The sequence below is a fragment of the Hippopotamus amphibius genome, chromosome 17 (assembly GCF_030028045.1).
Source record: "Hippopotamus amphibius kiboko isolate mHipAmp2 chromosome 17, mHipAmp2.hap2, whole genome shotgun sequence".
Classification (NCBI taxonomy): Eukaryota; Metazoa; Chordata; class Mammalia; order Artiodactyla; family Hippopotamidae; genus Hippopotamus; species Hippopotamus amphibius.
In genome coordinates, this window is record NC_080202.1 from 45,783,011 (window position 1) to 45,809,100 (window position 26,090).

General features: G+C 50.9%; 1 protein-coding gene across 10 annotated transcripts in view; it reads right to left on the minus strand.

Moving 5' to 3' along the window:
- Window positions 1-26,090, minus strand: part of PLEKHM1 (pleckstrin homology and RUN domain containing M1) — a 47,780-nt gene that overhangs the window by 2,222 nt on the left and 19,468 nt on the right. For 8 of the 10 annotated variants that reach the window (XM_057715279.1, XM_057715271.1, XM_057715274.1 and 5 more), the window contains 6 exons: window positions 16,055-16,316; window positions 12,112-13,032; window positions 8,922-9,067; window positions 5,340-5,533; window positions 1,379-1,442; window positions 687-844 (listed from right to left, as the gene is read on the minus strand). In XM_057715279.1, coding sequence (XP_057571262.1) covers window positions 687-844; window positions 1,379-1,442; window positions 5,340-5,533; window positions 8,922-9,067; window positions 12,112-13,032; window positions 16,055-16,316 — 1,745 coding nt within the window. Of the gene's footprint in view, window positions 1-6; window positions 335-686; window positions 845-1,378; window positions 1,443-5,339; window positions 5,534-6,266; window positions 7,724-8,921; window positions 9,068-12,111; window positions 13,033-16,054; window positions 16,317-26,090 lie in introns of those variants that run through there. The other 2 variants (XM_057715278.1, XM_057715280.1) reach the window with 2 other exon arrangements.

The window sequence follows — 26,090 nt, forward strand, 5'->3', positions numbered from 1 at the left end:
TGGGAGGAAGCAGCAAGCCCTGCTGGGACCAGTGCGCCTCCCGGGGCTCGAGGCTGGTCGGGGTTCCTGCCCAGAGCCTGCCACCCAAGGCACATGGCACTGCCTCTCCGTTCCGGGATAAAAAGTTCTCGCCACAGTGCTCATCCTTAAGCCTCGCGATGCACGCTGATACTTTCTAGTCCATTTCCCATTTTATAAATACTGCCGAGACTCACTAAATGATTTCTTGCCTATGTTTCAAACACTCTGCAGCTTGAAAAACTCAGCCTCAGGTCTGTTCAGGGGTCGAATCGGGGTCCGGGGACACCTACTGAGAATGAATGAACACTCCCACCTACCCACCCACATGGGTTGGAATGGAATGAGCGATAACGGGAGACAAGAACAATCATTACAGAGGCGGGGCAGTGGCAGGCACTGCCCACCAGGTGCCCGCCTTGTGCCCGGCCTCGTGCCAGTGCTCCAGGCCAGTAACTCATTCAGTTCCTCCACCTGTTTGCAGAGGACAACACTGAGGTCCTCCCACCGCAGCTCAAAGAGGCAGCCGCTACCTCTTCTCAGGGAAGATGGATGGCTCGGTGGAGGCAGGGAGTCCTGTGACGGCTCGTCTTGTCCCCCTCCCAGTGGCAGGGGGCTGTCACCCTGGGACTCCGGGGCAGGCCAGGTGGGGCGGGGCATCCGCGTACCTGACTGTGGTGTCCAACTCAAAGGGGAAGATGATGTCATGGTGGTGGCAGATCTGGCAGATGAAGCCGCGCTGGGTGCACAGGTCACAGTGGTACACGTGCTGGGAGGCAAACTCGATCAGGCCCTTGAGGAACCCTTCATACAACCCGTCTGCGATCTGTAGAGAGCAAGCGTGGGCCACCGGGCCCTTTAAGCAGCTGTGCCAAGCCTGAGGCCGTCTGCAAAATGGGCCTGCTGCTGCTCCTGGCACCCTGCCTGAAGGACTCCTACCCCAAGAGGAGTTTCTTCCCATTGGGGCGAGAAAACCTCCCCGAAACAATCAGGCCAAGTGACGCAGGCGTGCAGCCCTTGTGCACGAAGGAATTCCACTGCACCCTCCCTCGAGGAAAGGAATGTCCCAAACCCTCACCCTCCCTCTGCCCTCCCAGCCGGGAGGGGTCCAGACGCAGGGAAGGGGCTGAGCCCTGCGATCCTGGGCTTTGCTGCAGTGTCCACTTATCTCGGGGCGCTGGGGGCTCAGCCACTGCCCCACAAAGTGTGGACACCCGTTCTGAGCTACTGAAAAGCTGAGGACAGCAGTCTTGCCTCAGGAAACTGCAGGCACTCTGCCCCCACCCCATCATCTCCCTTTCAGGTCTCTCCAGCAACAAGGTCCCTCGAGGTAGGTCTGGGGAGGGGGTGGCATTCTCACCTGCTGGAGGTCGGCGACACTGTACTTGTGAGGAGACTCCAAGAGATAAGTCCTGTGGTTGAGCCTTCAAAGAAAACAAAAGAGATTCCTTAGAAGGAACCCGGGCCAACCTGGGTTAGTTTTCATTCCCTCAGCGCTGCTAACCAGGCACAAACAGCTCCCGCCCGGGCGCAGCACAACCAGCTGCCTGGGCTCGGGACCTGGGCTTCCAGGTGATGAGCTGTTGGGACCTTGGGCAAGTTACTTAACCTCTCTGAACCTCAGGTTTCCTCACCTGAGAAAGAGCCGTTTTAAGGATTAAATAACTTATTTAAAGCATTTGGCACAGTGCCTCCTACACAGTAAACAATGAATAATTATTAATCATAGTTGATAACATTGTATTGTCTCATTGGAATTTGCTAAGAGTGTAACTCAAATGTTTTCTCTCTCTCTGTCTCCCTCTCTCACACACACACTATTTATATATATATATGATATATGTGTATATACATATAACATATAATATACATACAATACGTAAGGATGATCAATGTGCTAGTTACAGACAGGAGGATCCTTTCACAATGTTATCGTGTATCCAATCATCACAACATACACCTGAAATATCTTACAATTTTGTCAATTATACTCAATAAAGCTGAAAAGAATTTTAAAGATATAAAAAAAATAAACATCTATTTAAAAAATAACCATGAGGAGGAGGAGGAGGAAAGCTTACACTTGGTACCAGGAACTGGACTAAGAGCTTTAGCTGTATTAACTCAATTCTCACAAGACTCCTGTGAGGCGGACACCATCATAACCCTCATTTTGAAAGAGGAAATGGAGGCACAGAGAGGTTAAATAACTTGCCTGTGGTCACACAGCTAGTAAGTGGCGGAGCTGGAGTCTGAAGGCAGGAGTCTGGCTCCAGAGCCTGTGTCCTTTCCACCAGTAAACGCCTACAGGTGTTAGCGGCTGTCATTATTGCCACCATTACATACCAGGGACAGTGCTGGGGACAGAAATGCACAGGACGTGGCCTCTGCCTTCCTGTAGCCCCGGGGCTAGCTTAGGGACAGACATTCAAGCATCCGGTTTCGGATGGGAGAGGAGCTGAGACCTGTCCTGAGTGTGGCAGATCCCATGTCAGAGGTGGGGGAGGGTGGGGGTGGGGGAGGCAGAGGACGAGGGCTCAGCTGCCCAACTGGGCTCCAGTTTCCACCTCACCAGTGGCAGAGATCCCAAGGGTTACATCCTGAGAGACGGACAGGAAACACTTGCAGAAATTCCCCTGCTACAAAGACCTGCCTGGCCTTGCTGTGTCCGTGTGGTAGTGGGGTTGGGGGAAGAATTCTCCCAGGCCGAGGAAGCTTGGGAACCTGCCCTAGATGCTCTGGACATCTGGGGGCAGGAAGGGGCCAGGCCCTGCGACATCTGGAGAGGGTGCTTGGCTACACCTACCCCACGGCCTCAGTTGTGGTCCAGGGGGAGAGACAGCAAGTTCCGCCAAGCAGCCCAGCCAGGCACGCAGTGCTGCATGGGGAGAGGATGCAGCCAAACGGCTGCTCAGTTCAACCTGCTGTTCTCCCCAGTAAACTTCCAGCTTTGTGGGAACAGGAAGCTGCCGTGTATCACCAGGAAAACGCAGGGGGTGGGGCCACACAGCCTGTTCCTGAGGCAGCAGGAAGGGTGGGGCTGATTTGGACAGAGAGTCCTCTGTCATCTGCCCTCTGGCCATAGTCGTGGAAGCCCAGGGGGCCAGCGAAGCCCAGGATCTTCCCTAAAAGCCACCTATCCTGGGCCTGTCACACCTGCAGTGAGACCCTACCACTGCTGTGGGTGGTGAAGTCAGGGAGGGGTCCCCTTCACCAGGGTAGCCCCCTGAGAGAAAGGGTATCCCATATCTAAGACCTGCCCGTTTCTCCTCAGCCCTTCCCGTCCTCTCACCCTCCACTCTGGCCAGCTCAGTCCAGGCCTCCTCGCCTCCTGGGCCAATTCCTACACCAGCCCCTATGCCCCATTGCTGCCAAACTGGTCTTTCCTAAACTCCTGACTGGAATGTGACTGTCCTGTGCTCAAAAGCCCTCAACAGCTCCCGCTGCCAGCAGAACAAAATCCAAAACGTCTCTGGAACTTCCCTGGTGGTCCAGTGGTTAGGACTCTGCGCTTCCACTGCAGGGGGCACAGCTTCAATCCCTGGTCAGGGAACTAGTGCCGTGCAGTGTGGCCAAAAAAAAATCCAATGCCTTTGCTGCATAGGGGACCTTGGAGGTCTGGCCCCTGCACCTGTAACCTGGTTGCACGGAGCCCCGCGATGGTCCTGGTGAGCCACGCTCCTGCACCCCCTCCCCACTGTGGGTTCCCTTAGCCAGGAAAGCAGGCCCACCCTTCCCCTTTCTTCTCTGGTTCTTTTGCTAAACCCCAGTTCACTACATATGTGATGCCGTGTGTGCTGGGGCAACTCTGTTTTCCAGTGTGGGAGGACACGGTGGGGTCTGGAAGCTCTAACAGTACTGATGGTGGCCAGACTGGAGAAGGGTGACCCCAACTTTTTGCTTGATTCTCTCTTACACGACTTGAATACCATCTTTGTAAAGAAGAAAAGCACTTGCTTTTTTTAAACGAAAAAAAGAAAAGAACTTCACAACCCCTCAGCGGATGCCACCTCCTCCAGGAGCCTCCCTGGCCCTCTGGGCTCTGCCTCCCTCCCTCACGTGCCGCCCTCACTCTCACGCCTCCCTGACCCAGGGCCATGTCTCCGCCTGCCTCTGTCCCTCCCCAGACACGGAGGGCCTCATGTGGCCCTCACCACAACTCTGGTAGGCCCCATGAACGCAGGGATCACTGGCCCATTTTAGAGACTAGAAAGCTGAGGCTCAGAGAAGTGAAGCAACTCCCCTGAGTCACACAGCGGGGCTGGGGCTGGGTGGAGGCTGCTCTGAGCTCTCTCCCCAACCCTATGCTGCTTCTGACATGGGACGGCCACAGGCCTGGCCCTGCGCCAGCCCTGCCGGGAGGAGTGGCTGCAGGGGGAGCGTGGAGGGGCTGGTGAGCTACTCCCACTCCCCAGAAACCCAGCACCCAAGCCCAACTGGGCAGCAGCCACCCGCTCGTCCACCTGATGTCTGCCCTCCTGGGGCCCCAGGACAGCACAGCCCCACAGAAGGCGTCACCCCTCACCCCCGACGGACCACTGAAGGCCCCCCAGGCCCTGGGTACCAAGGAGCTTCTTGAAAGGCATCCTGGGGGTCCCATCCCCAACCTGGTCCTCTCGCGAGGATGTGGGGACAGATGCGGCCCCAGCAGCACAGCAAAGCTGCCATGGGGTGGAGGGCTGGCGGGGACCGGAGGAGCCAGGGTGCCACAGCCCTTCTTACCTCTCCGGCCTCCTCTCACCACATCCCTACCTTCGTCCTCGCTCCCCCCAAAGCTCTCCCTGCTCTTTGCACGCATGGGGCCTTCGTTCACGGCCCGTGCACATCACTCCTTCTGTCTGGAACACTCTTTCCTGTGTCTCCTCACTTTCCCACGCATTCTTCAGGCCTCACCCGGGATGTCAGTTCCTCCAGGGAGCCTTCCCCCCTCTGCCCTCCTCCAATCTGGGTTAGACCCCCCGCCCCGCTGTACTCCCAGGGCGTCCTTCTCTCTCCTCCGGCCCTCGCCCCTCATGGTAGCGGCGGCCTTACTCACCTGCGTGCCTTCCAGAGGGCGGGACCCAGGTCCACCTCGCTCAGCGCTGCGGCCCACGCCCCTGGCCCAGTGATGGGCTCTGAGCACGTTCTCAATAAATATTTGTCAAACGAATGAATGGACAGATACATGCACAAGTAAAAGCCACTCCTAAACGCAAAGGGAAGGCCTTCTCCACCCAGCCCTGGCATTTCTCCTGAGAACCTGCTGGCGCATGGACCCCGTGTGTGTCTCTGTGTGTGTGTGTCTCTGTGTGTGTGCGTGTGTCCACGCCCAGGGTGCTCACCTCTTGCTCAGCTCCTTCAGGGCTCCGCTTCGGCACAGCCCCAGGTAATCTCCCAGGAGCTTCAGCTGTTCCCGGCTCCTCCCGATGAGATGCATCCGCTCTACGTGCTCATACAGGGACGCGTTCACCAGCTGCAGGTTGATGAGGGGCTGGGCCCGGATCTGCGTCAGGAACTTCAGGGCCTGCCTGCAGACCTGCGGACACCAGCGGGCAGCGAGGGTGAGACAGGAGGGCCGTTTGGTGAGCACCTGACGGCCTGGCACTGTGGTACCGACTCACTTGCTCACCCCTCCATCCACCTGCCGAGGGCAGCGGTACCATCTTCATTTTACAGATGAGGAAACTGAGGTTCGGAGAGAGGAAGTGACTTGGCCAAGGTCCACAGCTCATACAAGCCATGGTTTGAACCCAGTTTATCTGACGTCCAAACCCACTCTTCCCCCTTGGCACCAGCTGCTGCCCCTCCCGACCGACCGACCGGCCGTGCTGGGACGGAGGAGGGGCTGCTCCAGTCAACACGCCTCTCCCCCTGGGCCTCACAGATCCTCCCCACTATTTTCTGTCCTCCCCGCCCCCATGTTCCTGTCGAAAGGAAACAGGCACTACCCTGGCTCAGGAACCAGGTGACGGGTCTGAGTCAGGCTCCAACCACAGGAAGCCACGGATCAGACAGTTTAACTAGAGGTTTCCTGAGCTCCCTCCACCCCTGCCAGCAGCACCACCAGGGCCCCCCAAGTCTCCACGTGGAGCTCAGTGATCAATCTGGGCCTCTCCCACGTGATAGGACTTTGAAGGTTCTACCCTCAGCCCTGACCCTGATGCCAAAGCCAACTACTGAGCACCTACTGTTTACCAGACACTGGGCTAAGGACTTCGACCACATCCTTTCTTCATCCTCACAACAACCCAAAAAGGAAGGTGTCATCATTCCCATTTTACAGATGAGGAAACTGAGACTCAGAGAAGCTAAAGTGGCTTATCCGAGCCACCAGAAGAAAGCAGAGGCCAGGTCTAAACTGAGGTGTTGTCTCTGCGCACCTGGCTGCCTCACTTGCTAAAGAGAAGCCCCTCTCCCCTGCAGTTTCCTCCTTGCCGTGATAAGGATGGAGGAGCTGAGATGTTCTCCGCTGTCAACCGCCCTGCAGTGCTTAGGAGTCGGGCTTTGGCTCCCGCCTCCACCCCTTCCCAGCTGTATGACCTGATGAAACTTACTTAACCTCTCTGTGACTCAGTTTCTTCATCTGTAAAATGGGGGAAATAAAAGCACCTAACTCATGGGGTTATTTTGAGTTTAGATTAAAAGGAAATCCATGTAAGTGTATCCTCAGTAAATGGGAGCTGCCATCAGAATCTGTGGGTGCCTATGTGGCCCCGGTGTCTGTCCCCTGGCCCAAGGGGATGCAACAGGGCCCTCGGAAGACTGTTAGGCTGGGGGCTGCCCCACCAGAATCTCTCACTTGCCCCAGCAGCTGACAACTCCATCTTTCCCCATTTCCCAGAGCCCTGAGGAACCAGCCCCCAGCCAACGCGCAGCCCACTGACAAAGGCCCGGTGGCTCGTGACTCAGTCAAACTGCTGTTCCCCAGCCCTTCCCACGACTCTGCCCCAGGCTTTGGGTGAGGCTCAGATGAACTGACATGCAGGAAGGCGGGCGCTGAGAACTGCCAAGTGCGGCAGAGGGGCATGGGCTTGGCCTTCGAGCTCCCCAGGGACTGTTCCTCCCCATGGAGGAGACAGACAAAGAGAGAAGCCCCAGGCCTGGATTGACCTTCTGCCAAGTGCCAGCCAGGCCTCGCAGGAGTGGGTCAGCCAGAGTGGTAACAGTGGACAAAGGGCCCCTAACCTGCCAGCCAGCCACTTCCTCGTTTGAATTTTGCTGGCTTCCCCAGGTCTGGCATCTTTGAGAGAGCTGGGTATTTCCTGACTTCAGGCATGCTGAGGGGAATGGTATAATCTTCTAGTTGGAAAAAGGAAGCGGCACAAAATTACAGCAGTGAATAAGGAGACGGCTCAACAGACGCACCCGGAAGTCGTAAACAGTGAGGGTGTTTTATGGCCGGAGGGCTCTTTGCATTTGTGGTCATCTTGAGGTTTCATTTTCTCCGTGTAGTTAGTTAAATAGCTAACACTGAGGGCAGGGCTGGGGATGAGGGAACCAATAAAAAAGCCAAAGTGAAGCTAATGTCTCTGGGGGTTCCCATCCCTGGGGGCGGTGGGGGGGAGGGCGGGGTGGTGCAGGCTCTGAGAATCTCGTTCCCTGGACTCTGATGGGGACACGTGCGGACACCTCCACGTGGAGAGACAGCACTGCCGGAGGCCTGGGTCTCAGGAGAAGCAAACAGCGTCTTCCTGGTGTTCTGTCTTGCTGTAGCAGAAATCTGTGCCTTTGGGAGAAAGCCAAGTTTGTGCCCCTTGAGGCAGACTCTGACCAAGTGAATTAGGGGCAGAAGGGGAGGCCTCAGGATAGAGAAAAGGCACCATCTAAGTGACTGGTGGGTACTGTCTCCTTTAGTCCTCACACAGCCCGGGGAAAGACACTGTTGTTAATTTCCTTTACAGATGAGGAAACTGAAGTTAAACAGTTTGCTCATGGTAACACAGCTATGTAAGTGGGTAAGCTCAAGTTGAAGAAGAGGAAAATCTGAAAGACTGCAGAATACATCTGAGGCAGAAGCATTTGGCGAACTTAAAAAAGTGCCCAAGATGTAATACGAACTGAACAAAGCATGTTATAAAGCAGTATGAGTCCAGTATGATCCCAAACTTTACAAAAAAGTACATGCAGGAGTTTGTATTCTTGGGGGTGGGAAGAAAGGCTAAACAACTGAATAAAGATGATTTTAAACAGTGAAAAGAAAAAAAAGTAGATGCCTATGTAAAAAAGCAAAAATGCACGGAAAAGGCTGACTGCTCCTAGGGGAAGTGCAGCCAGCTGGCCAGTCCATCCATCCATCCGCCCATTCATCCAGACATCCATCCACCCATCCATCCATCCACTCATCCATCCATCCATCCATCCACCAACCCACCCAGCCACCCATGTATGCATCTACCCAACTAACCCATCCATCCATCCATCCATCCACCCACCCCACCATCCACCCATCCATCCGTCGACACTCATCCACCTACCCACCCATCCATCCACCTGCTCATCCACCCACTCATCCTTCCATCCGCATCTATCCACCTATCTACCCATCCACCCATGCATGCACCTACCCACCTAACCCATCCACCCATCCATCTATATAATCTATCCCATCATTTTTATCTACATATCTAGTTGCTGGTGCTTTAAATAGTTTTATCTGTATCTATGGGGGGCTGCAGTGAACCATCCTTAGATTGCCACCTGAGGACCAAGGCAGGCACTGAAAGAACTCTGCCTAGGGGCTGGAGACCAGCACCCAATTACTTTCTTGGTCAGCTCCCCCACATCATGGGCCCTGAACTAGTGACCCGGGCTTCCCTAGAGCCAAACTCCCCCACACATATGAACAGAAGCCACAAAGAGGAGCAAGCCCTCCTCTGTCACTCAGAGGCCCCGGGTGGCCACAGAAGGCTGGGCTCGAGACTTACCGGGCGCTTGGAGAGGTCCCAGTTGTGGATGACCCTGGCTGGGATCACTGAGGCATCGTCTTGATGGCAGATGTCACAGTAATAGAGGCCAGAGAAGGCACAGAGCTTGGGTCGTACAAATGAGAAGCCGATCTGCCGGGAGCAGCCTGGGGAGAAGAACAGTGGGGGGGTGAGCAGCGGTGGGGCCAGAGTCAGCTTCTGAGCAACACAGAAACTGCCAAGGCAGAAAGGGCCCACTATCGACGGAAAGAATCAATAGAAAGTTTAAAAAGGAGAGTACGAAGGACTTCCCTGGTGGTGCAGTGGTTAAGAATCCGCCGGCCAATGCAGGGGACTCGGGTTCGACCCCTGGTCCGGGAAGATCCCACAGGCAGTGGAGCAACTAAGCCCATGTGCCACAACTACTGAGTCCATGCACCACAACTACTGAGCCCATGTGTCCCAACTACAGAGCCCGCGTGCTGCAACTACTGAAGCCCGCATGCCTAGAGCCTGTGCTCCACAAGAGAAGCCACCACAATGAGAAGCCCACGCACTGCAATGAAGAGGAGCCCCCACTCTCTGCAGCTAGAGAAAGTCCGTGCCCAGCAACGAAGACCCAATGCAGCCAAAAATAAATAAATAAATAATGAAATACATCTTTTAAAAAAAAAGGAGAGTACAAAGATAAAAACCACCACCATTCATATTCCCACCACTCGGAATCAACCCTACTGATTAATCTTTATGGCAAAACACTGTAAGAATTATCGTCAGCATTTCAAAGCTGAAGAAACAGATACACAGCAAGGTTTGGAAACCTGCCCAGTCGCGCACCGATTGAGTGGCACAGCTGGAGCCAGATCTGGGTTGGGTTGGTGTAGAGCCCACATTCTCTTTTCCCTTGCTGCCTCTGCTCAATGTTCCCACTGCTTGCACACCAATGCCAGCCTCCTCTGGGTCCACCCCTCCACGGGGGCCCAGAAACGGAAGCCACAGAGTCAGGGTCTCGGCAAGCAGGGCAGGAGCTGGGGACATGGGGCTGGCCGCGGGGAGTGGGTGGGGAAGCCAGCCAGAGGCAGGGCCGTCTGGACATGGCCTGGTGCCAGCCTGAAGCCAGACCTGCCTGACGCCTCGAGACAGCGGTTCAGGGCCAGCTTCAGACCCTCTGCTGGGGGCCCCTCCACAGCAGGGCGGGGAGAGGGTGGGGGCACGGGCGTGGGGTGTGCCCAGGGCAACACCAAGCCCTGGCTCAAATCCCCAGCACGGGCCCTGCCTCCTACACTACCGGAAGGGTCCCCTCTGCCTCCTGGGGACTAGAAGGGCTGGCTCTTTGATGGACCAGCTGTCTCATCCTGACCATCACCAAATTTTTGCAAGGTTCCAATTCAGCTACTACTTGTTATCACGAAGTTTAAATGAGGTTTTGAAAGTGCCCCGTAGACTATGAAATACAAGCCAGATGTCAGAGATTGGTGTCTGCCTGGCCAACAAGCTGTGCCCACAGGCAGAAAGGAGGCCTGAGCTTCCCAGTTTCAGTGTGGCTGGCAGGCTGGCGGGTGGCAAACAGAGCCGCCTGCCAGCATCCATATCCCCAGCGGGGGAGCCCTCCTGCCAGCCCCGGGGGCCTGGCCTCCTCCCTGAGCCTGGCACCCATGGGGTTGATGGGCAAAATGTCAGCGTTAGCGGCTGGCAGGTGGGGGACGAGGGGTGAGCAGGGGCTTGAAAATATCTTCTGCAGGAAGCTCTGCTCTGCTTAGCTTCTCCATCCTCAGGGGGCATCGACCGCAGACCACTTCCTTCCAGATGCCTGAAGCAGGCTTTCCCCTCTAGTCCCACAGGCTCCTCCCCGACAGGACAGCTCCTAGACCGCGTGCAGCCACCCGTCTCCCTGCGGCACGCTCTGCAGCAAGGCCGCCTCCTCCTCCCGGAGGGCCCAGGGTGATGGAAACAGGTGTCTGGGTTGGCGAGGAGAGCTAGGAAGGGAATGTGAGCAGCGGAATGTCATGCAGCCTTGAAAGCAAGGGAGTGGAGAGGCCCTGTGGGGGCCCGGCTAAGAGAACAGGTTCTGGGACCATCAAGTCCTCTTCCGGCTCTGCCATCACGCGCTGTGGGAACCTGGGACAGGTACTTACTAGCCCTGGGACTCAGTTTCCTCAGCTATAAATAGAGACAAACCCCTACAGGGCTGTCATGAGGATTAAAGCAGACAGTCCAAAGAAAGCATCTGGCCCAGGGCCCAGCACAGGATTGGACGATGCTAACCACAGAGCAGACGCGCTGACCTAGAAGAATATGTATAACATACCCCCCTAAGGAGGAAAAGCCCAAGTGCGGAACAAGAGGTATAGTTGTGCCGACTAAAACAGCGGCAATGCGCCACAAGTGCTCATTTACATTTCAATATATTTACATTAAAGAAAACTAAAGATCCAGTTCCTCTCACACTAGGAAGTCACATTTTAAGTACTTGGTAGGCACATGTGGCTTGCAGCGATCGTCCTGGACAGCACAGATCTAGAACATTCTCATTACCACAGAGTTTTGTTGGACAGCTCTGAGTAGTATGAGCCCATTTTTGTAATTAAAAACAAATTGTGGAGGCTTCCCTGGTGGCACAGTGGTTAAGAATCCGCCTGCCAATGCAGGGGACACGGGTTCCATCCCTGGTCTGGGAAGATCCCGCATGCGGTGGAGCAACTAAGCCTGAGCACCACAACTACCGAGCCTACGCTCTAGAGCCTGCAAGCCACAACTACTGAGCCCACGTGCTGCAACTACTGAAGCCCGTGCGCCTAGAGCCCGTGCTCCACAACAAGAGAAGCCACCACAATGAGGAGCCCGTGCACCACAATAAAGAGCAGCCCCTGCTCGCCGCAAGCAGAGAAAGCCCGTGTGCAGCAACGAAGACCCAATGCAGCTGATAAATAAAAATAAAATAAATTTATAAAAAAAAATTTAAAAAGTAAAAATAAGAACAAATTGTGTACACTCACAAAAGCATGCAAAAATATTTGGAAGGGTACCATGCCCCTGCTCCAAAAGGATATAATCTGATCACCAAACAGCCTCAGTTGCTGCAACTTCCCCTGGGGCACGATGGGGCACTGGTGGGGACCAGGAAGGGGTGCAGAGCCTAGAGCAGGAACCCCACGGCAGGCAGAGCGAGGCTGGCAGGGAGGCTGGGGGCAGTGGGACAGCGAGTTGGCACCTGCACAGAAGCAGCCCTGGGAGTCGAGGCCTTTCTCCGTGGGGATGGCCACCAGATACTGCAGCAGGAAGCCGTTCTCCCGCGTAGCGAACCTCAGCACCTCCTGACAGTTTTCATCCAGACTCCCGCCGAGCGTCACTGCCTCCTCGGCCGTCTCCAGGTAGGACGCCAGGACCTTGCGCACCAGGTCCCTCCACAGGGCAGCCTCCTCGGCATTCCCGGCCTGCAGCTTCAGGACGGCCTTGGCTGTGATGATTTTGAAGAAAGATGGGCCCCCGAGGCTTGTGTCCGGCAGGATGTCTCGGATGGTCTCGACCCCATGGCTGTCACTTAACATCTTCTCATTGTTTCTCATGCGGAAGCACTTCAGAGACTCCAAGGACAGGGAGAAGATATAGGGCATCCAGGTGCGGTCTGTGTACATGTACAGAAGGGATTCTTTAATAGCATCAGGCTCGGGAACTTGGGAAGAGGACCAGTCCAACTGCAGGCCCTGGGGGGTTTCAGGCTCTGAGAGCAGGTCCAAATGGGAGGGGTGGCCACCCTGGGGGGCCTCTGGGGGGTCCTCGGGTTGGTCCGGGTACTGGATGGTCACCCACTCCTCTTCCTGCTGGGGCCGGCACTTCTGCAACGCCTCCCGCACCCGGTCCAGCCAGTCCTCGGCTTCATCCCGGCACGAGGCACGCAGGGTCAGCTTCTTGCCCGAGAAGACCAGCTCGAAGCGGCCGTCGCTGTGGGCCGGCCCCACAGACTCGCAGCGCAGCAGCGAGCAGTTCTCCACGCAGGTGCGCTCCTCGCCGCTCAGGTAGAGGCGCAGCTCCAGCGGGGAGAGCTCGCAGAAGAGCTCTTTCCAGATGCCCATGGCCCCCCGCCGCTCCACCGTGCCCAGCTTCAGGAGCCCCCGGAATGGGTTGGACAGCCCTGGAGGCAGAAAGAAGTGCTTTAGATGATGGGCCTGACCCTTCAACAGCCTGGATAACCTCCGGGGCCAGAGTCCTGTCCCGGGTGTGGACGAGACCACCAGGAGAACATGCGCCTGCCACTGGCTGGATGGGAGCGTTTTTTGAGAGCCTCCATCCCGTCCTCACCCCAGCTGTTAACCTTGTTCCCGAATTTCACTGAGAGAATAAAAGCACTCAAACGATCACCTCTACATGCCCCTCACGGACCCCCCACTTCCAGCATCTGCACCCACACTCTGACTGCCCCCCGTGGCCGGGGAAGAGCTGGCGGTGCTTCTGTCTGAGGCCAACCCTCCCATGTGTGCATGCGTGCAGGGGGTCCCCCCACCCCCCGCCCACTCAAGGACAAGGACGTCCTCCTGGAATCCTCCCTTGCCTGTGTCGCCCTTTTCTCCCTTCTCTACTGGCTCATTCCCAAGAGCCCACCAACACGCTGTTATTTCTCCCAGCTTTAAAAATATCTCTTGACTCCAGTCGCATCTCTAATTACCACCCTGTGTCTCTGTTCCCTTTACAGAAACCCCCCTGAGGAGGTGTGGGAACTGTCTTCACTCCCCCTGCTCCCATTCCCTCTTGAACCTGCTCCAAGCAGCCTTCTGTCCCCTCATTCCACAGAAGCTGCCCTTGGGAAGGCTACCAGGACCTCCTTGCTGCCAAGTCCAAAGGCCAATCGTTGGTCCCCACCTGCCCTGGCCCATCAGCATCCCTGGACACAGCTGAGCCCCCTTTCCTTGGTTCTTCTCTGCTGTCACTGGCCGCCCTCCTGTCTCCCAGGCTCCCCCTCCTCTCGCTGGCCTCTCAGTGCTGGAGGCCCCGGGCTCAGCCCTGGATTCTCTTCTCTACAGCCACCAGCTTCCTAGCTGAATTTCCCTGGTCTCGGAGCTTTATGCCAACGACTCCCTAGTTTTTATCTCCAGCCTGGGCCTCGCCCTTCAACTTTCGATTCCGATCTCCATCTGCTCCATGTATGTCTAACAGGCTTCTCAGAGTCGACATGTCCAAAAATGAATTCCTGATTCTCCCACTCCAAACCCGCTTCTCTCCGGATGTTCCTCCTCTCATTAAATGGCAAACTTCATCCTTCCAGCTGCTTGGACTAAAAATCTCACAGTTATCCTTGACTTTCTTTCACACCCCACATCTAAGCCATTAGCAAATCCTCTTGGCATGTCCAGAATCTTCCTCCACTTCTCACCACCTCCACCACTATCCACCACCATCCCTGGCCTGGCTTATGGCCGTGGTCTCCTAACTGGTCTCTTTAGCCCTTCAGCAAATGAGCCACGATGACGCCCCCTTTTAAAAGATTACATCTCTCTGCCCCAAACCCTGCAAGGCTGCCATCTCCCTCAGAGCAAAAGTCAATGTCCTTTCTGTGGCCCATGAGACCCTTCGTCACTCTGACCTCATCTCTAACCACCCTCTCCCCATCTCCTCTGTTGCTTCCTGCACATGTCAAGTGTGTTCCTGTCGCAGGGCCTTTACACGTGTTCTCCCTGCTTGAAACACAAAGATCACCTCCCTCCCTCCACTTCTCCTCAAATGTCACCATATTTGTGAGGGCTTCCTTGGCCATCCTTTATGAAATAGTACCCTGCCCACCTCCCTGATTTACTACTCCCCACAGAAATTATTATCACTTGTCCACACTGCACGTTTACTTGTTTATATGCGTATTTCCTGCCTCTTACACTAGAATATACTTCCCATGAAGATAAGGACTTCGCCTTGTTTCCTGCAGTGTCCCCAGCACCGAAAACAGTGCCTGGCTCATCACAGATCTCAATAAGCATCTGTGGAGTGAGTGAGTGAGTGAGTGCCTATGTACCACACACAGCCCAATGCTTCCTGCTCCCTGGGGTCCAAAGGACACACACTTCTCTCTCCCAGCCTGGACTAAGCTTAGAGATTTCAAATCACTGTGTAGGGTCTTCCTACTCTTCGGGGCATGATGATGTAGGGGCATAAAACACACCTTCTCTGCCATGGTTGCAGTCAGCACATGGGCTGAAAGAAAAACCTAAAAGGAGGCAGCATGGAGACCAGGGCTCTGCCCAGACTCCCCGAGCCAGGGCCCCAGCAACCTGGCCAGAGTTCTCTGCTGGGTCATTGCAAATGGAAAATGAGGAGAGAAAGAGACTGATTCTACGGCACACTTTGTTTGTTTCTGAGGGTTACAGAAAAATTAGGTTATGGTTATTTAATGCTGTCTGGAATTTCACAGGGTGTGGAGATCAACCTGGCCTCATTGTAAACTGCACACAAAGGACACTGATCGAATAGCAGATCTGATAAACCCCACCAGAGCTGTTAAATAAACCATCTAAGAGAGAGTCCTTGGGAAGGAGCAGTTCAAACACCTGGGTCTTCAAGAGGCAGGGGGTGTGCCCTGGGCTACAGACGGACAGAATCAAGATGTCTGTACACTTATAAGGTTATCTTATGTATCTTATATATAATCTTATGTATAACCACAAGATTTATAGGAGAGTTTCAGGGAAGAGAGTTTCCATTTCAATATATGAAACAGCATTTGTGTACTCTGTAGGGAGTTTTGACCATTACTTTATTAAGATTTTTATGAGAGGGACTTCCCTGGTGGTCCAGTGGGTAAGACGCCACGCTCCCAATGCAGGGCGCCCAGGTCCCATCCCTCGTTGGGGAACTAGATCCTGCTTGCCTGCTGCAACTAAGAGTTCACATGCCGCAACTAAGAGTTCACGTGCTGCAACTAAGACCCAGCCCAGCCTAAATAAATAATTAGAAAAAAAATTTTTTTTTACGAGAAAATATACTACTTTTCCTAAAATGCTTTCCGAGAATTACTCAGCAAGGGTGCTCCTTATTACATTTAGGGGATGAGGTTTTTCTTGGGAGAAGACACCGCCCAACTGGTAATGATAAAGAGGACTTCGGAACTGCTTTCTGAAAGGCACTGCCCACAGGTACTGTGGTACCCAGAAGCCTGCAGAGTCACCTACCCATCTGCCTGCGATGCACCACCCTGAAGTTCTTATGCTCTGGTGCCGGGGTGGCCTTGCCTCTCCTGCTTCCTGGGGAAGGCACGCAAGCTTTGTCCAAGGCCTCCAAGGAACAGCTTCTTCTTGGTCCTTGCGTGAGGAGACCAGGCCTTGACTCTGGAGTCCCTCTGGGAGAACCTACAGAGGCATCGGAAGGACTCTCCGCGGGCTGTTCCCGGGGAGGCCGGTAGAAGTCATCTTCTGAGATCCAGTTTGTGTTTATCTATTGGGAAAGAAGTAAAGGCAGGTTGTTTTTAAAAACATCTTTATTGAGACATGATTCACATACCATAAAACCAACTCATTTAAAGTGTGTAATTCAATCGTTTCCGCATATTCACAGACCTGTATAACCACCACCACATGGTTTAGAACATTTTCATTGTTCCATAAGGAAACCTCGTACCCATCAGCAGTCACTCCCTGTTTCCCCTCGACCGCCCCAGGTCTAGGCAACCAATAATCTACTTTCTGTTTCTACAGATTTGCCTATTTTGGACATGTATAAATGAAGGCTTATGTGGTCTTTTCAAACAGGCTTCTTTCCCTTAGCATAATGTTTTCGAGGTTGATCTATGTTGTGGTAACTATCAGTACTTCGTTTTTTTTTATTACCAAATGATATGCCAATGTGTGGATGTACCACCTTTTGTATACCCATTCATCAGTTGATGGACACTTGGGTGTCTCCACTTTTTTGGCAATTACAAATACTGCTTCAGGGAACCTTGATGTACACGTTTTTCTGTGGACACGTTTTCTATTCTCTCGGTCCACACCTAGGAGTGGAATTGATGGGTCACATGATAACTATGTCTAACTTCTGAAGAATCTCCAAACTCTTCTCCTAAGTGGCGGTGCCATTTTACATTCCCGCCAGCAAGGTATGCGGGTTTCATTTCTTCACATCCTCTCCATCATCTGCCATCACCTGTATTTTTGATTCTAGCTATCCTGTGTGGCTATGATATAAAGTGCAATCTTATGGTTTTGATTGGCATTTCTCTAACGTCTAATGACACAGCATCTTTTCATGTGCTCATTGGTCATTTGTATATTTTCTTTGGAGAAAGGTCTATTCAAATCCTTTACCCATTTTTAAATTGGTTTATTTGTTCTTTTGCTCTTGTGTCATGTTATGGGTTGAACTGTGTCCCACCCCCACCCCCACCAAAAGATATGTTGAAATCCTAACCCTCAATACCTCAGAATGTGACATTAGGTGACAGAATGTGAAAATAGGGTTGTAGCAAATGCAATTAGTTAAGATGAGGTCATACTGGGGTAGGGTGGGCCCTTCATCCAATGTGACCGATGTCCTTATAAGAGGAGAAAAGACACACACAGAGAGAACACCACTCAAAGACAGAGATGCAGAAAGAGGACACCATGTGATGACAGAGGGAGGGCCTGGAGTGATACATCTACAAGCCAAGGAATGCCCAAGATTGCTGGTGACACTACAAGTTAAGGGAAAGGCATGAAACACATTCTTCCTCAGAGTCTCTAGAAAGAACCAACCCTGCCTGCATCTGGAGTTTGGACTTCTAGCCTCCAGAATATCAGACGCAGTAGTTCTCCCTTATCTGTGGTTTCACTTTCTGTGGTTTCAGTTACCCACAGTCAACCGTGGTCCAAAAATATTACGTGGAAAATTCCAGAAATAAACAATTCACAAGTTTCACATTGCGCACATTCTGAATAGCGAGAGTAGCGAGATGAAATCTTGCACCATCCTTCTCCACCCGGCCTGGGATGTGAATCATCCCTTTGTCCAGTGTATCCCACCCATTGGTCACTTAGTAGCCCTCCTGGTTATCAGAAAGCCTGTTGTGGTATCATAGTGCCTGTGTTCAGGGAACCCTTCTTTTACTTAATAATGGCCCCAAAGCACAAGACTAGTGATGCTGGCATTTGGATCTGCTGGAGAAGCCATAAAGTACATCCTTTAAGTGAAAAGGTGAAAGTCCTTGGGACTTCCCTGGCGGTCCAGGGGTTAAGACTGCGTTCCAGTGCAGGCAGTGTGGGTTCGATCCCTGGTCAAGGTAACTAAGATCCCACATGCCACATGGTGCAGCCAAACAAACAAACAAGCAGACAGTGAAAAGGTGAACGTTCTCAACTTAATAAGGAAAGAAAGAAATTATATGCTGAGGTTGCTAAGATCGATGGTAAGAACGAATCTTCTATCCATGAGATTGTGAAGAAGGAAAAAGAAATTTGTGCCAGCTTTGCTGTCACACCTCAAACTGCAAAAGTTATGGCCACAGCATGTGGTAAGTGCTTAGTTAAGATGGAAAAGGCATTAAATTTGTACAATAAGGAACAAGACAAGGGTGTCCACTCTCACCACTGTTATTCAACATAGTTTTGGAAGTGTTAGCCACAGCAATCAGAGAAGAAAAAGAAATTAAAGGAATCCAAATTGGAAAAGAAGAAGTAAAATTATCACTCTTTGCAGATGACATGATACTATATATAGAAAACCCTAAAGACTCTACCAGAAAACTGCTAGCACTCATTGATGAGTTTAGTAAAGTAGCAGGATACAAAATGAATGCACAGAAATCTCTTGCATTCCTATACACTAACAATGGAAGAGCAGAAAGAGAAATTAAGGAAACTCTCCCATTCACCATTGCAACCAAAAGAATAAAATACCTAGGAATAAACCTGCCTAAGGAGGCAAAAGATCTGTATGCAGAAAACTTTAAGACATTGATGAAAGAAATCAAAGATGACATAAACAGATGGAGGGATATACCATGTTCCTGGATTGGAAGAATCAACATCGTGAAAATGACTGTACTACCCAAAGCAATTTACAGATTTAATGCAATCCCGATCAGATTACCAATGGCATTTTTCACAGAACTAGAGCAAGAAATCTTACGATTTGTATGGAAACGCAAAAGACCCCGAATAGCCAAAGCAATCTTGAGAAGGAAAAATGGAGTTGGTGGAATCAGGCTTCCTGACTTCAAACTATATTACAAGGCCATAGTGATCAAGACAGTATGGTACTGGCACAAAAATAGAAAGGAAGATCAATGGAACAGAATAGAGAACTCAGAAGTAAGCCCAAACACATATGGGCACCTTATCTTTGACAAAGGAGGCACGAGTATACAATGGAAAAAAGACAGCCTCTTCAATAAGTGGTGCTGGGAAAATTGGACAGCAACATGTAAAAGAATGAAATTAGAACACTTCCTAACACCATACACAAAAATAAACTCCAAATGGATTAAAGACCTACATATAAGGCCAGACACTATCAAACTCCTAGAGGAAAACATAGGCAGAACACTCTTTGACATACATCAAAGCAACATCCTTTTTGACCCACCTCCTAAAATCATGGAAATAAAATCAAGAATAAACGAATGGGACCACATGAAACTTAAAAGCTTTTGCACAGCAAAAGAAACCATAAACAAGACTAAAAGGCAACCCTCAGAATGGGAAAAAATAATTGCCTATGAAACAACGGACAAAGGATTAACCTCCAAAATATACAAGCAGCTCATGAAGCTTCATACCAAAAAAGCAAATAACCCAATCCACAAATGGGCAGAAGACCTAAATAGACATTTCTCCAAAGAAGACATACAGATGGCCAACAAACACATGAAAAGATGCTCAACATCACTCATCATCAGAGAAATGCAAGTCAAAGCCACAATGAGGTATCACCTCACACCAATCAGAATGGCCATCATCACAAAGTCTGGAAACAACAAATGTTGGAGAGGGTGTGGAGAAAAGGGAACTCTCCTGCACTGTTGGTGGGACTGTAAGTTGGTACAGCCACTATGGAAAACAATTTGGAGGTTCCTTAAAAAACTACAAATAGAACTACCATATGATCCAGTAATCCCACTCCTGGGCATATACCCAAAGAAAACCATAATCCCAAAAGAAACTTGTACCATAATGTTTATTGCAGCACTATTTACAATAGCCAGGACATGGAAGCAACCTAAATGCCCATCAACAAATGAATGGATACAGAAGATGTGGCATATATATACAATGGAATATTACTCAGCTATAAAAAGGGATGAGATGGAGCTATATGTAATGAGGTGGATAGAACTACAATCTGTCATACATAGTGAAGTAAGTCAGAAAGAGAAAGACAAATATTGTATGCTAACTCACATATACGGAATCTAAAAATGGTACTGATGAACTCAGTGACAAGAACAGGGAAGCAGATACAGGGAATGGACTGGAGAACTCGAGGTATGGGAGGGGGCGGGGGGTGAAGGGGAAACTGAGAAGAAGCGGGAGAGTAGTACAGACATATATATACTACCAACTGTAAAATAGTCAGTGGGAAGTTGTTGTATAACAAAGGGAGTCCAACTCTAGGATGGAAGATGCCTTAGAGGACTGGGGCAGGGAGGGTGGGGGGGAATCGAGGGGGGGGCGTCAAGGAAGGGAGGGAATATGGGGATATGTGTATAAAAACAGTTGATTGAACCTGGTGTACCCCCAAAAAAAATAAAATAAAATAAAAAAAAAAAAAAAAAAAAATTTGTACAATAAGATATTTGGGGGGGGGGGGAAGGCCACATTCACATAACTTTTATTACAGTATACTGTTATGCTTGTTCTATTTAATTATTATTGTTGTTAATCTTTTACTGTGCATAATTTACAAATTACACTTTATCATTGGTATGTATGTAAAGAAAAAGTATAGTATATATAGGGTTAGGTACTATCCACGGTTTCAGGCATCCACTGGGGGTCTTGGAACGTAACCCCTTGGATAAAGAGGAACTACTGTAGATACCTTTCTGTAGTTTCAAGCCATCCATTTTATAGTTTTTTATTATAGAAACCCTAGGAAACAAATATAAGTTGCAGTGTTTCTTTATATATTCTGGCTACTAGGCCCTTACCTGATACATGATTTGCAAATAATTTCTCCAGTTCTGTGAGCTGTCTTTTTACTTTCTTGATGATGCCCTTTAAGACACATAATTTTTAAATTTTGGAGTCCAACTTATCTATTTTTCCTTTTGTCTCCGTGCTTTTGGTATTGCACTTAAGAAACCACTGCCTAAGCCAAGGTTACAAAGATGTACTCCTATGTTTTCTGCAAAGATGTTTACAATTTTAACTCTTACATTTAGGTCCACGATCATTTTTTAGTTAATTTTTGTGTATGGTGTGAGGAAGGGATCTACCTTTATTCTTTTGCATGTGCATATCCAGTTGTCCCAGCACCATTTGTTGAATGGATGTCGAGTTTTTCAGCGCTGCTTTGTAGGGTGTGAGATGAGGGAGGCATGAGTGAGCAGGACCCAGAGACCTCTTGAGCTCCCTCTGCCTCTGCTCCCCACTTCTGAGCAGACCCCTGCGGCTCCAGGCAGCCAGGCCCTGCCCCTTCCCTTCTGTTGCTGTCTCTCTGAGTCTGAAGTTGCTCACTGGCTGAGGGAAGTGGAGTGGGTCTGGGGTCAGGATGCTGGTGGGACTGGATGCTGGCTCCTTTTCTTCACTATTTCAAGTGCTCCCTGCCTTTCTGTGCCTAAGCATAGAGGAGTAGAGGCAAGGAAGCTGGCGGGGGGCCCTAAGTGGCTGTCTACACAGAGGAAGTGAGTCACCCTAGGGGTGGGACCAGCTCAGCTGTTTTGTGAAGTGCCACCAACCTCACCCTGATGTTGCTATTTCCAACCCCTAAATTAAGACTGCCCTCCTGGCTCCCACAGACAGGGAAGGGGAGCAGGGCTGGAGCTGCCCAGAATGCCCAGAAGGATTGCTTTGGACAGTTGAATCCATTCAGATGCTGTCAAATTCCTTAAGTCAAGAGCGGTGAGTTCTGAGTCAGGAGCTTGGGCGGGGGGTGGGGGTGGGGGAGTGGCTCTCAGAGCTGGGCCTTCAGAGCTTCCTCCACAAACCCTCAGAATTGGCAAGTGCTTCCTTCTGCCAGGACAATGTGTCAATCAGGGTGACTGCTAGGGACCATTCACAACTCAGGATTCTGCACAGAGCCCTTCTAAGTCATCAAGACCCAGGGGAACTCCCCAAGGAAAACCGGCTGGAGGTGCAATCAAATGGCTGTCCAGGCAGCCTCTCGGAGCCTGGCACACACACCTGGGAAACCCTGCGACTTTTCGGTCCGGATAATGGCCCTAACGGGAGGGACCACTCTCCCTTAAGACTCGGCTCAGGGGTCATCCATCACCTCCTACTGGAAGCTGTCCTCACTCATCCTCAGCCTACACCCCCTCCTACCCACCCCCAGCTGGGTTCGGGACCCCTTCTGGGCTCCCATGGCATTCTGGGTTTACCCCCATCCTAGCACCTACAAAGCTGTTTGGAACGGTCATTCTTCTCTGTGCCTGGCACAAAGTTATAAAAGATGAGGGGAGAATTCCCTGGTGGTCCAGTGGTTGGGACTCGGTGTTTTCACTGCTGAGGGCCTGGGTTCAGTCCCTGGTCGAGGAATTAAGATCCCATAAGCCCGGCACATGGCATGACCAAAAAAAATAAAAAAATAAAAAAAAATAAAAAAATAAAAAGGATAATGGAATAAATCTTGACTATCCAAATGGCTTTAATGACTATCCAAATGGCGCTGAGCCACCCCTCCCTCAATGTAAAATAACAAGGATGGAGCAAAGAAACAAGGAAGGAGACAAATGTGGATTCTGAGTGGTGAACGCTCACTGGTGAAGGTCTCTCTCTCTATGGAGGAGAGGGAGACTACTGGGAAATGTTCACCCACAGTCCAGTGACCACAGGCCAGCCACCAGGAAATGATCCTCTAGGGAAAACCTTTTGTTCTCTTAAGCAATAGAGAAAAACAGTGGGAACACTGGGTCCTTGGAGTTTCTGCACATGGGCCTGGACTGAGCTCTGCAGCTGTGCCCCCCTCAGGATCCCCAGTTATTACACAGAGCAGGGAGCACACCAGTTTCCCCTTTCCCTCCCACCTTCCTGCCTCCTGCTCAGGCGGGGCCCCACATGTGGCCCGCTCCCTGCCCCTTTAACAGTGGGGGGAAATCACCATTGACCAAGGATCTAAGCCAGAGCAGGACCTGCCACCAGGGACCCAAGACAGAAGAATGCCACTTGGAGTTACTATAGGTACCAGGATGCTGCGTACAACAGATAAATCCCAGAGGGGTGTCTGGCAGAGGAGTGAGATGTCAGGTCTCTGGACCACTTTTAGAAAGTCCCTTTTGTTCAGTCTGTCCTCATTATGCCAGGTAAAGGGACTGCCTGTACCCATCCTGGGAGAGGGGACCACATGCCAGAGGCCAGTGGTCCATGAGGGCAGTGATTAGGGCCAAGTCTTAGAATTCAGACTGTCCTCTGGGAGTCAAACTAAAAAACCAACTCACAAGCTTCCGGATGTCACATACGCAGAGTCACCCTAGTTTCCCCACTCCTGTCCTTCCTAGCACTTATCACAAGTGTAATTATGACGCAGACAGTTATTTGTCTAACCTAGTGTCTGTCCCCGAAGAGTAGGGCCTTTGTCCTGTTCCATTGCTGTACCAAGCATAGTGCTTGGCCCATAGTTGGGGCTTTGAATTAAAAAATTTTTAAAGAAAGACTGAATGGCTCTCGGGATTATAAAACTTGATAGTGACTCTCTACCCCCCATGAAGTGTCAGATAAACAGCACTGACTACGTGACAGAAGCACAGAAAGACGAGAATCACAGGGGCGGCACAGTGACTATCTCCTGAGTGGGGAAAGGGATGGACCCACAGTTCGCCCCTGGAGACAGACTCTGGGAAGGGCAAGCATCCGCGGTTCTCACGCTGAACTTGGCACCCAGGGCTTTGATTCCACGGTCCCCAAGCAACCCTCCAGCAGCCAGACTGCCCTGATGCTGGCCAGGAGGTGGAGGGTGACCTGGTCAGACCAGCATGCCTGCCCCAGGCACCTGATGGAGCACTTTCCTGTGTAAACTTACAAGCTGGCATCTCGAGAGTCTCTGGAGAATTTGAGAACTATTCACTGATACCCACGCTCTCCCAGGTACAGTGCTCAGAGCTGACAATAACAGAAGTGAACAGACAGGGTCTTTCGTATCATGGAGTTAATATTCTAGACAGAAATACAGGAAATAAACATGTAGACAGAGAAAGAGATAACAGAATCTAACCTAGTGATGAGTGTCATAAAGTGAAGCAGGTTAATGGGAAAGAGTCACTGGGGATGGTGCTTTTGAAACAGGGTGGTCAGGGAAGACAGAAATGACAGTGGGGAAAAGCAGTGAGTCGGGAAAGGGTCCAGGCAGAGGGAACAGCAAATGTAAAAGCTGGAGCAGGAACAGGATCTGGCTCTGTGAGCAGCTGCAAGGAGGCTGGGGCAGGGGTGGTAGGGAGCAGAGGAGGAGCTTTGTTGGGGAGCTAAGCTGTCCCAGCTCTGGGACCCTGGCAAGACAGGATGTCTGAGCCTACAAAGCAGAAGCCAGACCCTGGACAGGAGTGAACGCACCACGGTCAAGGCCACTTTGGGATGCCCTATTGGGGCCCGCAGCCACCGTCCCCAAGGGACATCCCTTTCCTCTAGCTCAAGTGGGGGCTTCAGAGCCTTTCTCTTCAACCTTCAGCAAGTGCTGATGGTTTCATAGTCACAACCTTCAGGGTCTTGTGACATTCTGGACCTAAAAGTCACCTTCAAGATAGCAAAAACTGGGGAACTGCTTGGTAGTCCAGTGGTTAAGACTCGGCGTTTTCACTGTGGTGGCCCAGGTTCAATCCCTGGTCGGGGAACTAAGATCCCTCAAGGCGCGAGGCACAGCCAAAAAAAAAAAAAAAACAAAAAACAAAAACAAAAGCAAAAACTGAGAGTCTGACCCACACTTACAGAGTTCCATGATTTACACAGTCATATTCGATAAATGGTACTAAGTCAATCAGATATCCATTTGGAAAACACCTACCTCACATTGTATACAAAAACTAATCCCAGATGAATCATAAAACTAATTGTAAAAGGTAAAATATGAAAGCTTCTAGAAGAAAATACGGGGATTTCCACAGCTTTCATAGCCTTGAGGTAGACAAAGATTTTAAAAATAGACACAAAACATGTGGATCACAAACAAAAAGACTGATAAATTGAAGTTCATTAAAATTAAGAACTTCTGGGACTTCCCTGGTGGTCCAGTCGGTAAGACTTCGCGCTGCCAATGCAGGGGGCCCAGATTCAATCCCTGGTCAGGGAACTAGATTCTGCATGCATGCCGCAACTAAGAAGCCTGCATTCCGCAATTAAGACGCCCACATGCCACAACTAAGACACCCACATGCTGCAACTAAAAATCCTGTGTGCCACAAGGAAGATCCCACATGCTGCAACTAAGACCTGGTGCAGTCTAAATAAATAAATAAATAAATAAATAAATAAATAAATATTTTTTTAAAATTAAGAACTTCTGTTCAACAAAAGATACCATTAAGAGATTTAAAAGGCCAGCCATAGCCTGTAAGAATATATTTGCTATATGCATATATTTTTCTCCAATAAAAGACACATCTACAAAGAGCCCCTAGCAAATCAACAAGGAAAACACATACCACTCAATTTAAGAATGAGACAGTGACTTTAAAGGATGCTTCCAAAAAGCAAATGCAAAGGTATCAATATCATTAGTCATCAGAGAAATGCAAATTAAAACCACAGTGAGATAGCACTACACACCTACTAGAGTGGCCAAAATGTAAAAGATTGACAATACCATTGACAATGGTATTCTTCATCCCAGAAGAGCGATGGAAATGCTCATATACTGCTACTGTGAGTATAAGTTCAGCACAAGCCCTTTGGCAGTATCTACTAGAGCTAAACGTACGCCGACTCAGTGACCTAGCAATTCCATTCTTAGATGTACACCCAGAGAGGAGTACACAGGTTCACCGAAAGGCAAGTACAAGAATGCTCATAGCTGCTTTCTACATAACAGCCCAAACCTGAAAACAACCCAAATGTCTGTTTACAGGAGAATGGATAATTACGCTGT